The 19,750-nt window shown below is 34.3% G+C and overlaps 2 protein-coding genes across 2 annotated transcripts; both read right to left on the bottom strand.

Moving 5' to 3' along the window:
• Positions 1–200: 200 nt before the first annotated feature.
• LOC128203911 (BTB/POZ domain-containing protein 6-B-like) lies at positions 201–1,865 on the bottom strand. The gene is made up of 2 exons (XM_052905361.1): positions 1,691–1,865; positions 201–1,248 (listed from the first exon to the last, which is right to left on the bottom strand). Exons 1-2 carry the CDS (start codon positions 1,807–1,809, stop codon positions 366–368), a joined length of 1,002 nt encoding a protein of 333 aa, XP_052761321.1. The 5' UTR covers positions 1,810–1,865; the 3' UTR covers positions 201–365.
• Positions 1,866–9,014: 7,149 nt separating this feature from the next.
• Positions 9,015–17,845, bottom strand: LOC128227151 (BTB/POZ domain-containing protein 6-B-like). Its single transcript, XM_052937442.1, has 3 exons — positions 17,806–17,845; positions 13,145–13,416; positions 9,015–10,409 (listed from the first exon to the last, which is right to left on the bottom strand). Exons 2-3 carry the CDS (start codon positions 13,414–13,416, stop codon positions 9,368–9,370), a joined length of 1,314 nt encoding a protein of 437 aa, XP_052793402.1. The 5' UTR covers positions 17,806–17,845; the 3' UTR covers positions 9,015–9,367.
• Positions 17,846–19,750: the final 1,905 nt, after the last annotated feature.

The following is a 19,750-nucleotide window of genomic DNA, read 5'->3' as shown; positions in this document are numbered from 1 at the left end:
TCCTATAGACCTAGCTTAGTCAAGATATGTCATCCCTAACTAAAGTTATTCTATTATGCCAGCTGGAACATTCATTATATATTATAGGTAATAACGAGTTCATTTGGAAAACCAAAAGCAGGTTTTAACCACTTTTTAATATACAAAATAAATGAACTCTTTAGGTTTAACCGCGATGTGACTTAGTTATAAAGTTTGATTAAGCCTTTTTACTCCGATAATCAGTCCTAAGATCTGGCCAGTAGACAGTGTTGTGCTGATTGTTCCCTCGTTGAATTTAACATTTTCAAACTTTACTAGGACATTATTTGCATTAATATTCGGTTGTTGATCCGTTCCACAGTAAGTGTTTACACAGTGTCCAGTCAGTTTGGTATTATGCTCAACGCAGAACACTTTCCCGGGTTCCAATCGTATCGGGGGAATAAGTGGTCGAGAATGGTCTTTTCTATCTCAAATTCAATAGATACATCTGATTGAACTATCACATTATCTACATTTTCTTTCACAATAAACTTGCCAGTGACCATCCCTGAAGTAGCTGGTCGAAAAAGGATCGCTCCATGAAGTGTACATGCTCTTGAAAAGGTAAAACAAATGACATTATATTGCAATTCTATTGATCTGTACAGAGTTGTTATGGAACGGAATCTCATAACCTTATACTGAGTTGTAGGTTCTTGTCTAGATTTGGTTGGATATCCAGATATCTTTTCGCCAAGAACAATGTCTTGATAGGAAGCCAGCTTTTCCTCTGGTGTTAAAACAAAGTCTTTCGCAACATATTTAGAAAAATCTTCCACACTCATTGTTGGAAATCGAATCAACTTGACCAGCTCACCGATTTCGTCACGTATATTTTCAGCTGTTGGAATATTCTTTCCATTTCGTTTGCATTCACACACACCCCACGCCTTCAATGCAGAATAAATATGGATTTCCTTGCAGTTCAGTATATCGTCTTCAAGAAGTAGTTTGACGGTATTCGACGAAAGGTTTTTAAATGATCTTGTCTTGAGCACGGCGATTGTATTCTGAGAAATAAAATTTATACACTCATCTTTAAGCTGGTCTTCTTGAAAGAGTAATGACTCGTCTAGAACGGTGCATACATTCAGAACACTTATGGCTTTTCTAAGGAAATCCCGGCAGATCTTTTGCAGTGACGGGACATCATATTTTTTCGCACAGTACAGCAATGAGGTCACTGTTTTTTCATTCGTGTCACACGATCGTGTATATAAATACCTGAAAAATATTCCATTTAAATCTAAGAAAATCAGGGAGATAACTGAAATGTTAACAAAACAATAATCAGTAAATGTAAATTGTCAACTTTAAGATACCAAGTTATGTTTTCAAACAAAATTGTCCATATTGACATGTTTCTAGCAGGTTTATTATATTATTATTTTTTTCCACTCAGATATATTTAAAAAAATGATATTTGATTCCAATCTGAATTTATTTAACTCTTTGTGGTCACCAAGTCGGACAGATAGGTTTCCACCGAGTACTTCGGTTTCCTCCACAACACAAGACCATACTATCGCGCAACATCGGGACAACGAGAGTGATTAATGAAAGTTGCAAAAGCTTGTTTCGCAATTGCTGTCAAATAAATAAGTTTAAACTAAACTAAATGAAACTAAACAATCTGATTATGGATTAGTTCAAAAGACATACATACTTCAAAAATAGTCTAAAGACATCAGCATTGATATCAGGTATGTCCACTACAGTTGAAGTTTCTTTCAGTAACCCACAGAACATGGAAAAGAAAACAGGGCTCCTGCTTGCTAGGATCATCTTGTGAGCATGGAGAATCGTTCTTTTCTTTCCAGCAGCGAATGATATGTCACTGAGAATTCCGTTTTCAAGCAAGTGCAGGTTTGTCTCTGAAAACTCATCTGAGTACTGCCAGCAAACGGTATTGTTGTTGTTTCTGTCACTGTTTGCCATCTGTTAGAAATAATACAAAAAAATATGCAATTGTTTCTTTTTGATATCGTACTTAAGGAACCCTGGTTTGAATAATCTCGAATATAATATCACATTCACAATATAAATACTTCTTTGATAATTTACAGCGCTCAATACAAATGCGCCGCTACATAGCTTGCTTATGTCCAATACATTCATGATTTTACATCAAGAGTTACCATACTAGTTTAACATTAAAAGTATAAAATAACAAATGTTACATTTTCATGATGGCGTCATCATTTATTACATAAACATTTCTATTATATTAGGTTGTTTATAGGCTTTGGAATAAATCACCTCGTGTTGTTTATGTGGTGAAATCCATACCAAAGTTTAAGTTCGAGATGTATCTTTAAAACAACATAAGCTACTCGAAGTGATAATACAATCCCAAAGAGTTCTTTATCGATAACAGTGTGTATACCACGTGATAAATTACGTCATATATGCTACGCTTTAAATCAAAGAAAGATTTACTTTTACTACACCATTTTGAATAAAACAAAGGGCAGTTTATGCCGCTGAAAAAGTCACGCCTTCGTTTTATTACCAGAGTTTGTTAAGGTGATTAGTTTCATCAAACACTTCGACAAACCTGTTTTCCAAAATAATGTTTTCACAGTGCTTCGTCAGACGGCCGTATTGTTAAAAGGTGTGTCGAAGTGTTTTAAGAAACTACACTCTATATCAAATCCTGGTGAAAGACCGAAGGCGGGGCTCCGTAAGCGGCGTAGACTGCGTTATGTTTCATTTAAAATGGTGAATAGATTATAAGATAGGAAAGTTATCTCGGTTTAAAGTCTTTTCGAGGCAAAATATTTCCTTCCGACGTAGCATTTATGACGCAATTTATCACGTGGTATACACACACTGATTATAAGGACAGAACAATTTAGAATGTACATTCAGTCAATGCAAATACTCTTAGTTTAAGAGGTCCAATGTCGTTTGCTGAACCATTTTCCATTCTGATTTTTGGTTTTATCACATAATTTTAAACGTAATGGAAAGGTTTAAACGCAATGACAATTAAGATTAAATGTCCATTTCATTACAAATTGCATTCCTAAACCGTTTTCATAAGTGCATTTCATTACATGCAGTTCATTCATGTTAATTATATGTTTATTTTGCAAATATACCATTTCAAATACATTGTACTAACTTAAACATAACGAATGCGAAGAGAGATCCGGTATCGCAATATAGGTCCCAGGTCCCGGAAGTTAAACGTTTTAGCGGGTCAGTCTTATAGTTCAGCTATATATGCTTAGCTTGAGGATTATGGCAAGGAAAAGACGAAGATGACTTAGGGGGCGTAGAGTCGCGCAGACAAGAAAGCATTAATATACTCTGATGCGGATGTTTATATGGACTCGTTTATTTCCGAAACAGATGTGAAACTTCTGCTTTAAAATATGACAATTTGGGTTGAAAAGCATTTATATCAACACAAGTTCCAATTAAAGATATGGCATTCAAGGACTTAATTCTAATATCAGCTTCTTTTTCACAATCCCTGCTGACCTATTAAGCTTACGCGCAAGGCAAAAGTTGGTGGGGAGGGCTAAAATTACAACGTTTCAAAGTTGGCGTTTTATTTAGTTTCACAAGGAACAATCTATTTTGGAGAAAAACATCCATTCTTGGCGACATGATTTGTGGTTAAAGGAGTGGACCAAATTAAACGAACGAAGGTTGTATCAGATTTTCGATAATGAAAACATTGTTTTTTCGAAAACGTCAGTCTACAATATATATATTTAGTTGTGTCAAAATGACCCAGATTAGTTTAGATTACCAAGAAACAAAGTTTTATTGGATCATGGTCAGAAATAAATATATTATAAATAATAAAACACGTGGTTTTCATTTATTTAAAATGAAACAAAAATGCTCATATTTTTCTTAAGGACATTCAACATTACAAAAGTGGGTGGGGAAGGCCAAAGAATAACAATAAAACAACATTTAAAAAAAAATGTTTTATTTTGTTTTGAGGAAGGACCTTTTCGGGAGTAAAACATGCATTCTTTATGAGATGAATTTGGGTAGTAAAGAGTTGACCTCAATCTATGATAGGCCATTTGTTCAAGCTTACGGAACCAAGCCCTTTAGGAGAGAAGATTATATCAGATTCGGATCAAAAAGCATTCACATTTTTTCTGAAGTCTGTCGACATTATAACTTTTTTCCCTTTTTTTGGTCAAAATGTCTAGACTTCTTTATCAACAATGTTATGTGAGTTCTTGGTGATATCTTTTTAAATAAGAACGTTATTCAATAAAATAATGAAACATAATGGATGAAATGCAAATATCTTTTTTAAGACAGCGGCAATCAACACAAATCCTTATTTCCCTGTAATTTGTCCCGAACCCCCATTGGCTATACTGATCTTTACAAATATGTGGCTTCAGTTAATAATAAAATTTAAATACTCTACTTACCTTAATTATCACTACACAGTGATGAACTTACATAAGATTGTTTACAGAAAAGGGCAAATTTTGTACAAAGGGATCTTACTGATACAATTAAAGGTTACAGTCAACTGAATTAAAGGTTTTAGGAGGGGTTTATTAGTACGCGTTATCACGATATTATCACGGTGATGATGTAATGCGGATTATTTCCTTCAACAGATGGAAAATGTTGGTTCTATCAGACGCCGATGAGGAATCAATCCAAAATAAACGTGACAAACGTTGGTACTGCTCATCAAATATTCTTTCTTACTATTATCTGATGATTTTTTAGAAAATATTATTATTTTCTAAGAATTATCAGATTATTGCTCAATCTTAATTAATTGGTATTTAAGATATGTCGTTTTACAATAATGTCAAACAAACAAAGCAATTGAAGAAAAATTTAATGTCATATGAAAAACCAAGGCGACGTGCAGAAACTGAGTGTTTTGTCCCATTTTGAGTTATAACTCTTTTGGGCATAATATACACACTCATAATAGTTATATTTAAGGAAACCATGATTCCAGTTAATCTAAATGCATTGTTTAATCGCACGCACCTTCTATTGGTGTTATTTCGTTGGATGCTATTGTTCTAATAACATAAACACGTTAACGCTAAGGAAACTTATGTCACTTTCACTAGCGGATCTTTGTGTCTATTTAAGACAATGTTTTTGGAATACAATACGAAGTATATGAAAGCTTATAGGAACAAAATGACAATACTACTATTAAAAAAAAAATCAAAGACTGAATATGTTTTCCTGAACTTTCCCTGTCAACCTATTTCAAAGATCTGCAGTAAGCAGGCAAATCAGTTGAAATGTTGCTTTAAAGATTCATTTCTTCGAGGTTAAGAATATATTTTATTTAAAAAAATATATATTCGATTGTTTGTAACAATACCTTTGACGATAAAAATGTATTTAAATATGCATGCTTGTGATTTTCACACTTGTATTAAAATCTGCAACGTTTATTTTGATATTATGTGAACAGTGTGTGTATACATACCACGTGATAACTTACGTCAGAAATGCTACGTCGGAAGGCAACATTTTGCTTCGAGTGAAAACTTTAAACAATGATAACTTTACTATTTCTTTACCATTTTAAATGAAACATAGCGCAGTCTACGCCGCTTACAGAGCTCAGTTTGATTGAGAGTTTAGTTTCTTTAATCACAGGTTTGTCAAAGTGTTTGAAGAAACTAATTGCATAATCAAACTCCGGTAATAAAACGAAGTCGGGGCTCTTTGAGTGGCATAGACTGCCCTTTGTTTAATATGAAATGATGACTCAATAATAAAACAATCATCAATAAATTAATCAGTGCCTACTCCATATTGTAAGAATAGTTAATACTAAACACTTTACCTTAGATGTCATTTTATTACCATGTGAGTTTGCATTATTTGATCAGGTAAACAAGAACGCCTGGAACTTCAGCCAGAAGTAACCGCCACAAATATAACAAAAATGCCGAAATTGCTACACACGTTTGTAGATTAGGCTATTTGTTTGTATCGTCTCCGAGTCCAATGACTTTTAGGTATTTTGTCACATGATCGCTTTTGTTCTTTGCCATTGGATAGTAAGTCCGCTATTTGCCGTAAGGGTGCGAAATAGAAATAGGAATTTTAATGGTTGTAGAAGAAAATGAAACCAAAATATTGTAAGGTTCGTTATGTTCAAACAGTGCCATCGAACATTGGACAAGAGACACAGTATAACAATCCATCAGTCATATCACAACTATCCAAATATCGTTTTTTGGTTCATAACTAGAAATCATGATAAATGGTGCAATAGTTACATAGTTCAACAGAGAACATCACATCAAATACATATGTTGTTAAGCTAGAGCTATGAGGTACGTGATACACATTTAAATATTGTTGTAAAAGGCTAATGTATTAACTAAAATGCCAATGTCACTTGAAGTTTCATGAAGACACCTTAATGTTTTGTTTTTATTTGATATTGTTCGACGAAAAGGACAAATTACAGATTACTGTAATAAAATGCAACATTTCGATTTGAATTAAGACACGAATCTTATTTTTATGTTTTATTATAATTATCATGTTTTACTTGCTTCTATATTTATTGATACAATATTAATATATTATAGCATTTCATGACATTTTTGCTTTTATAAATGTAATACTTCTGAAATATGTTTATGCTTAGATATATGCTCCGAAATGTACTAAAAGCAAAAATAAGCTGAATGACATTACACAATCTAAGCATATTTTAAACATTTCAACATGTGTACAAAACAATATCGGTGGCATAGTCATACAGCAATAATCACCGGCGTTCATAGTAACACGAGGTCGACAGGTATAACGGCTTAAACCGTACAAACATATCTGCGCATTTGTTATATATGTTCATTACATTGTTTTCATTACTTTTAATAAATTGAATGAGTATAACAGACATGAAAAGAAATGAATAGGTAGCAGCTATAATATTAACAATAAAAACAAGAAGTTTACGTATTGATATTTTAATGCTCAAAAGGTTTCCTGCTAGCCCAACATTAAGAAACCTATAAAAGGCTTACAATACACACCTAAGAACGTTTTACAAAAACACATGGGCTATTTTGAATGAGAAACACACATGTTTAAGTAACGTATAATATGTAACGGATGTTATACGATGTGTTTTGCTTAAAACATATGTATGTTTAAAGTAGAAAGCAGAGTCTACAATAACTTAAAATCTTATCAGGTTATGCTCCGGACAAAAATTAGTATGAAAACTCATATATATATAGTATTGAATGAACAGGGGGCAATCATTAAGAAATACTGCAACCAGAGTTATGGTTTCTGTGCACTCTTTCTCATTGCGATCTATCGGTATGGCAAGTTTGAAGTATGTACTCGACTTGTCAAGATATGTTAAGGTAAAAAATAAGAATGTAAATGAACAAAGGGCATTACCTAATACAATGCAACCAAAGCCAATACTGTTTGTGGACTCTGAGTTATGATCCGGACAAACCAATATGTATGTTAAATAACAAATAGCAATGAGTAAAACATACTGAACCGGAGTTATGTTTACTGTGCACTCTATCATTCCTTAACGAGCTCTATCTGTATAAAAAGTTTGAAGTCGATACCTCAAAGACGTTTCAAGTTAATATGCTCCGGTCAAAAAGTAAGTAAGGAAATAAAGAAAGGAAACACTTAAAACAATACTGCAGCCAAAGTTATTGTCATGTGTAGTGATCTTTCCTTAATGTGATATATCTGTATACGAAGCTTGAAGTAAATACCTAAACACTGTGTGAGTTATGTTCCGGAGAAAACAATGTGTATGGAAAATAACAAAGGGCTATGAATAAAATACATATTGAAGCCAGAGTTATGGTTCATGTGCAGTGAACGTTTCCTTAATGAGATATATCTGTATACGAAGTTAATACCTAAAACACTTTTTGAGTAATGCTCTGGACAAAAGAAAATAGAATGGAATTTAACAAAGGGCCATAGCTAAAAAGGACTACAGCCAAATTATGGTACCTATGCCCTGCACATCTCCGTTAATGTTAGAATATATTTATATAGAATTTTCAAGTTATGCTCCGGTCATAAAATAAGTATGAAAATAAACATTTACAATAAATGAAGATATCACAGACAAAATTTAACTTATTGTTTCTGGGCACTTTTCCTGAATAATATTTTTTTACTGTTTTTAAATTTGAAGTCAATTCCTAAAACACTTTTCGAGTTATGCTCCGGATAAAATATATGTTTGGATATTAACAAAGAGCAATAACTAAATATTTACAGCCAATGTTATGGTTTCTGTGCACTGCCATTCCCCTATATGAGATTTATCTATATATGAAGTTTGAGGTCAATACCTCAAAGAAATTTGCCCTGACACACACATACATAAACGCACGCACACACACGCCTACCATTACTTTATCGACTTTGCCTTACGGCAGGGGATTAATATAGCACATACACATATAAGGCAATTTTTGAAAAGATATAAACAGACATATTATTATAACAACACCAGTTCAGTTATCGAAATTGATGGAAAATCGTAATGGCTGATAAACAGATTTATCGGATTTAAAATTGCGAATCCCTGAATCAAATAATCTTTGGATTATTTAAAATGTTCAATATTCAAACATCCGTAACGTTTCAAACAGAAACATGTTAATTAAGGATACAAAATTACAACTTTCAACTTTAATAGTCACGTTATTTTAATATTACCTTTAAAATCATGTCAATTCTTAGATTTATGACAGTAGAAACATTTATCGTTTAAGTTTTAAATTAGCTTAACTTTTTTTCTGGAAAGCCAAAAGCAGGTTCCAAAAAAGTTGTTTTCCGAAAAACAAATCAACACTATGGTTTAAACCGCAATGTGACTTAAATATCAACATTAATATGAAAAATAACAGAAGCAAGTCCAGTGGTGGAATATTTTAGCATACACCCCGTTTAATGGCACAGGGTCAATGCCAATGACATAGAACACAAAAACAAACAATCAAAAACCAAAAACATTGAACACCAACACACAATTTCACAAACAACACACCACATATATAATATATATACAACTAGGGGTGTTAATCATGGACTGTTGGCTCCCGCCTTAAAACGGTCAGTAAAATGTAAATTTACTGGGGGTTTAAACTAATTTGTGTGCACAACCTAACTCTTATCCAACAATCCTGAATAAAGTAAAAACGTAGATGGTAAGTATTATCAAAATATGCACTTGAGACTTGAGAAAACATAAGAATAAAAAAAAATCGACAAATAGTTAAATCCCAAGAACTTCAATGATCAGGGACCCCAACTCTATCTGAACACGAAGGAATACAATTTGGAGTACTTAAAGCCTGATTTAGCTTTTCACTCCGATCAACAGTCCTAAGATCTGGCCAGAAGACACTGTTGTATTGTTTATGCCCTCTCTGAACCGGACATCTTTTAACTGTATTTGAACTTTATCTGCATTAGTCGGTTGTGGATCTTTTCCGCAGTATGTTTTTAAACACTTGCCAGTCAGTATACTATTATGCCGAACGCAGTACTCTATCCCGGGTTCTAATCGTATTGGGGAGAATAAATGGTCGAGCGTGGTCTTTCCTATCTTAAATTCAATAGAGAAATTTGATTCAACTAACTTTTTATTTAAATTATTCAAAACAAACTTGCCAGTGACCATTCCTGGAGCAGCTGGGCGAAAAAGCATCGCTCCGTGAAGTGTACATGTTCTTGAAACGGTAAAACCAATGCCATTACGTTCCACTTCTATCGACCTGTTCCGAGTTGTTATGGAACGGAATCTCATAACCCTATACAGAGTCGTAGGTTCTTGTCTAGGTGTGTTTGGATATCCAGATATCTTATCGCCAAGAACAATGTCTTGATAGGAAGCCAGCTTTTCCTCTGGTGTTAAAACTAAGTCTTTCGCAACATATTTAGAAAAATCTTCCACACTCATTGTTGGAAATCGAATCAACTTGATCAGATCACCGATTTCGTCACGTATATTTTCAGCTGTTGGAATATTCTTTCCCTTTCGTTTGCAAGCACATACACCCCACGCCTTCAATGCAGAATAAATATGGACTTCCTTGCAGTTCAGTGCATCGTCTTCAAGAAGTAGTTTAACGGTATTCGTCGGAAGGTTTTTAAATGATCTTGTCTTGAGCACGGCAATTGTATTCTGAGAAATAAAACTAATACACTCCTCTTTAAGTTGGTCTTCTTGAAAGTGTAAACACTCCTCTAGAACGGTGCACACATTCACAACATGAATGGCATTTCTGAGGAAATCCCGGCAGATCTTTTGCAGTGACGGGACATCATATTTTTTCGCACAGTACAGCAAAGACGTCACTGTGTTTGCATTCGTGTCACACGATCGTGTATATAAATACCTGAAAAATATTCCATTTCAATCTAAGAACAAGAGCTGTCACAGTATGTGACGAATGCCCCCGAATGTGACATTGGCCTATAAACAAGGTCAGTACATGAAAAGTTGATCTTGCCTTTACGTGTCAAATACATAAGTCATGTTATTTTAAATTGCCTCTGAACAAAAAAATACCACCCATACTTGACAACCTATACTCTTATGTCCTCATATTGAGCATTCCATTGTGAATAAACACCTAAGTGTATCTTTCAACTTAGAGGTAGAGACATGGGTCTTGCACGTGACACGTCGTCTTAGTATGTCAAACACATGTGGCAAGTTTTTTTAAAATCTGTCCATATAAGAAAAGGTTACAGCCCGGACACGACAACCTATACTCTGTGTCCTTATATGCAGCGTTCCATTGTGAATAAACTCTAAGTGTGACCTTGAACTACGAGGTAGGGACACGGGTCTTGCACGCGACACGTCGTCTTGGTCTGTCGAACACATGTGACAAGTTATTTTAAAATCTGTCCACCGCAATGCAACGAAACCAGGTTTTTAATGATTGACAGAAGAACTTCAGCCTGTGTCTGTTTTTCTATTTTTAGTAACAGTGACCTTGAACCTAGGGACCCCAATCGCAATCCCATGGAAATTACCCATAAACTCTTTCTATAGAAGAAATTTGGTCAAAATATGTCAACCCTTACTAAAGTTATTCAGTTTCAACCGTTTTTCTAGTTTTAGTAACAGTCGCCTTGACCTTGAACCTAGGGACCTCAAACGCAATCCCATGACAGGTCTCCATAAACTCTTTCTATAGACCTAGCTTAGTCAAGATATGTCATCCCTAACTAAAGTTATTCAGTTTCATCCGTTTTTCTATTTTTAGTAACAGTGACCTTGAGCTTGACCCTAGGGACCCCAAACGCAATCCCATGAAAGGTATCCATGAACTCTTCCTTTTGACCAAGTTTGGTCATGATATGTCAACGCTAACTAAAGTTATTCAGTTTCAACCGTTTTTCTATTTTTAGTAACAGTAAGCTTGACCTTGACCCAAAGGACCCTAAACGCAATCCCATGAAAGTTCTCCATAAACTCTTCCTATTGACAAAGTTTGGTCAAGATTTGTCATCCCTAACTAACGTTATTCAGTTTCAACCGTTTTTCTATTTTTAGTAACAGTGACCTTAACCCTAAGGAACCCAAATGCAATCCCTTGAAAGGTCTCCATAAACTCTTCCTATGGACCAAGATTAGTCAATATATGTCATCCCTAACTAAAGACCTTGACCCTAGGGACCCCAATCGCAACCCCATGAATGGTACCCATAAACTCTTTCTATAGACCAAGTTTGGTCAAGATATGTCAACCCTTACTAAAGTTATTCAGTTTCATAGGTGAGTTTGACGCCGCCCGGCCGCCCGCCTGCCCGCCCGAACAACGACGTTCGCCATTCTAATAACCAGGTTTCACTATGTGAAAACCTGGTTAATTAACACCAAGTGAGACATTGACCTTAGAGGTAGGGACACGGGTCTTGCACGCGACATGTCGTTTTGGTATGTCGAACACATGTGACAAGGTATTTTAATATCTGTCCATACAAGAGAAAGTTACAGCCCGGATACGACAACCTATACTCTATGTCCTTATATGCAGCATTCCATTGTGAATAAACACCAAGTGAGACCTTGACCTTAGAGGTAGGGACATGGGTCTTGCACGAGACACGTCGTCTCGGTATGTCAAACGTCAAACACATATGGCTAGCTATTTTAAAATATGTCCATACAAGAGAGATACAGCCCGGACACGACAACCTATACTCTATGTCCTTATATGCATTATTCCATTGTGAATAAACACCTAAGTGTAACCTTGACTTTAGAGGGAGGGAAACAGGTCTTGCACGCGACACGTCGTCCTGGTATGTCAAACGCATGTGGCAAGTTATTTTAAAATATGTCCATACAAGAGAAAGTAACAGCCCGGACACGACAACCTATACTCTATGTCCTTATATGCAGCATTCTATTGTGAATAAACACCTAAATGTGACCTTGACCTTAGAGGGAGGGACACAGGTCTTGCACGCGACACGTCGTCTTGGTATGTCAAACACATGTGGCAATTTATTTTAAAATATGTCCATACAAGAGAAAGTTACAGCCCGGACACGACAACCTATACTCTGTGTCCTTATATGCAGCATTCCATTGTGCATAAACACCTAAGTCTGACCTTGACCTTAGAGGGAAGGACACGGGTCTTGATCGCGACACGTCGTCCTGGTATGTCAAACACATGTGGCAAGTTATTTTAAAATATGACCATACAAGATAAAGTTGCAGCCCGGACACGACAACCTATACTCTGTGTCCTTATATGCAGCGTTCCATTGTGAATAAACTCTAAGTGTGACCTTGACCTTAGAGAGAGGGACACGGGTCTTGCACGCGACATGTCGTTTTGGTATGTTGAAAACATGTGGCAAGTTATTTTAAATTCTGTTTATACAAGCGAAAGTTATAGCCCGGACACGACAAATACCGGGTTACCACCGGGTACTCCGGTCTCCCCCACAACACAAGACCACACTCCCGCGCAACATTGTGACAGCTAAAGTGAGTAATATAAGTTGCAAAAGCTTGTTTCACAATCGTTGTAAAATAAATTATTTTAAACTAAACTAAATTAAACTAAACAATCCGATTATGGATAAATTTAAAATATATACTTACTTCAAAAATAGTCTAAAGTCATCAGCTTTGATATCAGGTATGTCCACTACAGTTGAAGTTTCTTTAAGTAGCCCACAGAACATGGCAAAGAAAACAGGGCTCCTGCTGGCTAGGATCATTTTGTGGGCACGGACAATCGTTCTTTCCTCTCCAGCAGCGAATGATATGTCACTGAGAATTTCGTTTTCAAGTAAGTGCAGGTTTGTCTCTGAAAACTCATCTGAGTATTGCCAGCAAACTGTAGAGATGTTGTTCCTGTCACTGTTTGCCATCTGTTAGAAAATAATACAAATATATGCAATTGTTTCGTTTTGATATCGAACATAAGGAACCCTCGTTTGAATGACATCGAATGTAATATCACATTCACAATATAAATACTTCTTTGATCATTTACAGCGCTAAATACAAATGCGCCGCGACATAATATGCTTATGTGCAATACATTCATGATCTCACATCCAGAGTTACCATACTAGTTCAACATTAAAAGTATAAAATAACAAATGTTCCATTTTTATGATGGCGTCATTATTTATTACATAAACAATTCTATTAAATTAGGTCCTTTTGGCATTAATCACCTCGTGTTGTTTATGTGAAATCCATTCCAAAGTTTAAGTTCGAGATGTATCTTTAAAACAACACAAGCTACTCGAAGTGAAAATACAATCCCAAAGAGTTCTTTATCGATAACAGTGGGTATATCACATGATACATTTCGTCATATATGCTTCGCCAGATTTTCATTTAATAAACCATTTTAGATAAAATAAAGGGCAGTCTATGCCGCTTAAAATGACACGCCTTCGTTTAACTACCAGAGTTTGTTAAGGTGATTAGTTTTATCAAACACTTCGACAAACATGTTTTCCAAAATAATGTGTTCACAGTGCTTCGTCAGACGGCCGTATTGTGAAAAGGTGTGTCGAAGTGTTTTAAGAAACTACACTATATATCAAACCCTGGTGTAGACTGCGCTATGTTTCATTTAAAATGGTGAATAGATAGTAAAGTTATCTCGGTTTAAATTCTTTATTCGAGGCAAAATATTTCCTTCAGACGTAGCATTTATAATGCAATTTATCACGTGGTATGTATACACACACTTACTATAACGACAGAACAATTTAGTATGTACATTCAGTCAATGCAAATACCCTTAGTTTAAGAGGTCCAATGTCGTTTGTTGAAACATTTTCCATAATTCTGATTTCTGGTTTTATCACATAATTTTATACTTAATGGAAAGGTTTAAACGCATAGACAATTAAAATTAAATGTCCATTTAATTCGTATTGCATTCCTAAACCTTTTTCATAAGTGCATTTCATTATATGCAGTTTATTCATGTTAATAATATATTTATTTTGCAAATATACCATTTCAAATACATTGTACTAACTTAAACATAACGAATGCAAAGAGTAATTCGGTATTGCAATATAGGTCCAAGGTCCCGGAAGTTAAACGTTTTAGCGGGTCATTCTTATCTTTTAGCTATATATGCTTAGCTTGAGGATTATGGCAAGGAAAAGACGAAGGTGACTTAGGAGGCGTAGAGTCGCGCAGACAAAAAAGCATCAAAATACTCTGATGCGGATGTTTATATGGACTCGTTTATTTCCGAAAACAGATGTGAAACTTCTGCTTAAAAATATGACAATTAGGGTTGAAAAGCATTTATATCAAAATAAGTTTCCATTAAAGATATGGCATTCAAGGAAATAATTCTAATATCAGCTTCTTTTTCACAATCCCTGCTGACCTATTAAGCTGAACCGCAAGGCAAAAGTCGGTCGGGAGGGCTAAAATTACAACGTTTCAAAAGTTGGCGTTTAATTTAGTTTCACAAGGAACAATCTATTTCGGAGAAAAACATCCATTCTTTGCGACATGTTTTGTGGTTAAAGGAGTGGACCAAATTTAACGAATGAAGATTTTATCAGATTTTGGATAATGAAAACATTTTCGGAAAAGTCAGTCTACAATATATTTATTTATTTGTGTCAAAATGACCAAAATTAGTTTAGATTACCAAAAAACAAAGTTGTATTGGCTCTTGGTGAGAAAGTACGAAAAATGTTTATATATTTCTTAAGGGCATTCAACATTACAAAAGTGGGTTGGGAAGGCCAAAGAATAATAATAATAATAATAATTATAATAATAATAATAATAATAAGAAGAAGAAGAATCATAAAAATAATTCAATAAAATAATAAAACATGTGGTATTAATTCATTAAAAATAAAACAAGCAAATTCGTTAAATTGATATCCCCCGCCTGATTAGGCAAAGTTCATGAATTGGAAATGAAAAGTAGGTGGATTTTCCTATATTAACATGTAATAAAGCTGCAAAGAAATGGACCGTTATGAACGTTGGATATAAGTTTGAGTTTGTTGAGAATTATTATCATGTATTCAGTCATACATGTATGAACATAATCCGACCAATCACTACCATGAAATGGTTTCGGACAAGATTTTTGACTTAATGACCTAATTTTTTATCATATGTGACCCAGTTTTAAACATGTAAAAGAGTTCATCAAGGAAACATTCTGATCACGTTTCATGAATATTAGAATATTCGTGTTCCAAAGATATTTCTTAGATTTGAGCTGGTGACCTACTTTTTGACCCCATGTGTCGCGAACATCGCGAAATAACATACTTTTATTCTAATATGAGTTAGTTAAATATACAATACTTTTGAGATTGATTCTTATGTTAAACAGATGTTATATGTTTATCATTTGTTTAAACTTTAATTTGTATTACCTTAAGCTTTTTTACAATATTACAGTTTAATCGTTTAAGTATAACATTGTTCATTAGCACCGTTGACCTTGTAACTAATCGATATGAGTCTACCGGTGTTATTCAACGGTGTCAATACTCCGGCGGAGTCGCACGAATAACACATGAATTCGTGCTACTCACAATACTCGTGCACTTCATGTTTGTTTTGTTGGTAAATAATAGTATAAAAGGCCTTTGTTGGGCGTTTAGAAAAGAGTTGAAAAAAGTTAGAATAAAAAAGTTTTTTAAAAGGAGTTAAATAAAAAGAATTTAAAAAGGTTTATAACATCGGGCTATCAATTATAAATTGGATATATGACAAATTGTTGGATTATAATAGTTAGAAAGTGTTAACATCTGGAAATAAATTCATTACGTACTGTTCACTATCTAGGACATTTACTGTGAATTGTTATTAGAATTAAAATTGTTAAAACTGTATAAATAAAGAAAGAAACAGTGAAAAATTGTGTTTGTGGTCTTTCATAAAGTTAAGACCTAAAATCTAATGTGGCTAAAATAAAAACACCGCCACATCATGTGACCAACATTTACAAGTGGTTTATATTTGATCAAGGGGTATATCCTGACCACGTTTAAACATAATCTGACCAATCATTACCATGATATGGTTTCTGACAGTATTTTTCTAAGATTTGACCTAGTGACCTAATTGTCGATCATATGTGACCCAGTTTTATATACGTCCACGAGTTTATCAAGGATATATTTTGATTAAGTTTCATGAATATTTGACCATGGATAATGCCTCTAGTTTGTTCCAAATATATTTCTAAGATTTGACCTAGTGACCTAGTTTTTGACCCCATGTGACCCACTTTTACAAGCGGTCCATATTTTATCAAGGGGTATATCTTGACCAAGTTTAAACATAATCTGACCAATTATTACCATGCTATGGTTCCTGACAAGTTTTATCTAAGATTTGACCTAGTGACCTAAATTCGATCATATGTGACCCAGTTTTATATACGTCCAAGAGTTTATCAAGGAAAAAAATTTGATTAAGTTGACCATGTATAATGCCTCTCGTTTGTTCCAAAGATATTTCTAAGATTTCTAAGATTTGACCTAGTGACCTATTTTGTGACCCAATGTGACCCACTTTTACAAGCGGTCGAGATTTGATCAAGGGAAACATTCTGACTAAGTTTGAACATTTTCTGATCAATGCCTACCAAGATATGGTGACGGACGGACGGACGGAATGACGGACGGACGGACAACGCCAAAACAATATCCCCCTCCCGAATCCTTCAATTTGGCGGGGGATAACAAAAATACGTATATATTTCTTAAGGGCAACATTACAAAAGTGGGTGGGAAAGGCCAAAGAATAAAAATAATAATGATAAACATTTCAAAAGTTTGTTTTATTTTGTTTTGAGGAAGGATCTTTTTCGGGAGTAAAACATACATTCTTTATGAGATGAATTTGGGTAGTAAGGAGTTGACCTCAATATATCATAGGTCATTTTTTTAATCTAACAGCACAAGCCCTTTAGGAAAGAAGATTATATCAGATTTTGGATCAAAAAGCATTCACACTTTTTTTTAAGTCTATCGACATTATAACTTAACTGTTTTCTTTTGTCAAAATGTCTAGACTTCTTTATCAATAATGTTTTGTGAGTTCTTGGTTATATCTTTTTAAATAAGAACGTTATTCAATAAAAAAAAATGAAACATAATGGATGAAATGTAAATATCTTTTTTAAGACAGTGGCAGTCAACACAAAGCTTTATTTCCCGGTAATTTGTCCCAAACCCCTATTGGCCATACTAATCTTTACAAATATGTGGCATCAGTTAATGAAAAAAATGAATACTTACCTTAATAATCACTACACAGTGATGAACTTACATAAGATTGTAAACAGAAAAGGGCAAATTTTGTACAAAGGGATCTTACTGATACAATTTAAGGTTACAGTCAACTGAATTAAAGTAAGGTTTTACGGGTTTTTTTTGTTCACGTTATCACGATATTATCACGGTGATGATGCAATGCGGATTATTTCCTTCAACAGATGGAAAATGTTGGTTCTATCCGACGCCGATGAAGAATCAATCCAAAATAAACGTGACAAACGTTGGTACTGCTCATCAAATATTCTTTCTTACTATTATCTTATGTTTTTTTTAGGAAATATCCTTATTTTTTAAGAATTATCAGATTACTGATCAATCTTAATTAATTGGTATTTAAGATATGTCGCTATACGATAATGTCAAACAAACAAAGCAAAAATTTAATGTCATATAAAAAACCAAGGCGACGTGCAGAAACTGAGTGTTTTGTCCCATTTTGAGTTATAACTCATTTGGGCATATTATACACACGCATAATAGTTATACATAAGGAAAACATGATTCCATTTAATCTAAATGCATTGTTTAATCTCACGCAACTTTTATTTGTGTTGGTTCGTTGGATGCTATTGTTCTGATTACAAAAATACGTTAACACTAAGGAAACTTATGTAACTTTCAATAGCGGATCTTTGCGGATCATAACTTGTCTTTTATAAAGGTTTCAGTAAGCGTTTACATGCTTTTAATGTGTTTGTGTCTATTTATGACGATGTTTTTGAAATACAATACGAAGTATATGTACAATTATAGGAACAAAATGACAATACTACTTTAAAAAAATAAATAAAAGACTGAATATGTTTTCCTGAACTTTTTTTGAGCGTTTATGACGCGATTTATTGCGTTGTATTCACACACTGTACAACTAGGTTTTGAACTTACTTGAATGCACGGTGTACGTATCATCAACGCGTAACACCAGGACGCCAGGGGCAACTGTTCACTGTTAGAAAGCGTCGGTAGGTTACGGGCAATGTCGGCGTCAGAATAGGTTTTACACACAGTTATCGCCGAATGCGAAACAGATCGGAAATATGCAAACAACCGACCAAACGTGTATCTAAATAGGACAAATAACAGGAGTATATTGAACACAGACGCTTTTAAAAGGACAAAGGCATGAGATGAATTAACACTATCTGTGATAATTAAGGTTTAATTATATGTTCGGGATTGTTTATGTTTTTATATGCATGTCAGGGTATCTGCACACTGGCTTACAACATACCAAAAATGCCAAACATACCCTTTATAATCCATCTTGCTGTCTGTAGCAAAAGTAATATGGCATATATAAGACAACAATACAAATACCTAGCAACGAATTGTTTTTGATAACCGTGATCAAAGTGATTTAGAAAACATCTGTTTATATACATTCGTGTAACAGAAACAGTGGAATGCAAATCCAAGCCAAAATAAAAACAATCATCAATAAATTAATCAGTGCCTACTTCATATTGTAAGAAAAGTTAATACTTAACAATTTAGCTTAGTTGTCATTTTATTACTAAGTATATTTGCATTATTTTATCAGGTGAAAAAGATCGCCTGGAACTTCGGCCAGAAGTAACCGCCACAAATATAACAAAAATGCCTTAATTGCTACACACGTTTGTAGATTAGGCTATTTGTTTGTATCGTCTCCGAGTCCAATGACTTTTAGGTATTTTGTCACATGATCGCTTTTGTTCTTTTTTTGCCATTGGATAGTAAGTCCGCTATTTGCAGTAAAGGTGCGAAATAGAAATAGAAATTTCGATGGTTGAAAAAGAAAATGAAACCAAAAAATTGTAAGGTTCGTTATGTTTAAACAGTGCCATCGAATATCGGGCAAGAGACACAGCATCACAAGGCATCAGCCATAACACAACTATCCAAATATCGTTTTTTTGGTTCATAA

The sequence above is a fragment of the Mya arenaria genome, chromosome 1, assembly GCF_026914265.1.
Source record: "Mya arenaria isolate MELC-2E11 chromosome 1, ASM2691426v1".
In the NCBI taxonomy this organism is placed as follows: Eukaryota; Metazoa; Mollusca; class Bivalvia; order Myida; family Myidae; genus Mya; species Mya arenaria.
This window is presented reverse-complemented; position numbering and strand designations above follow the sequence as displayed.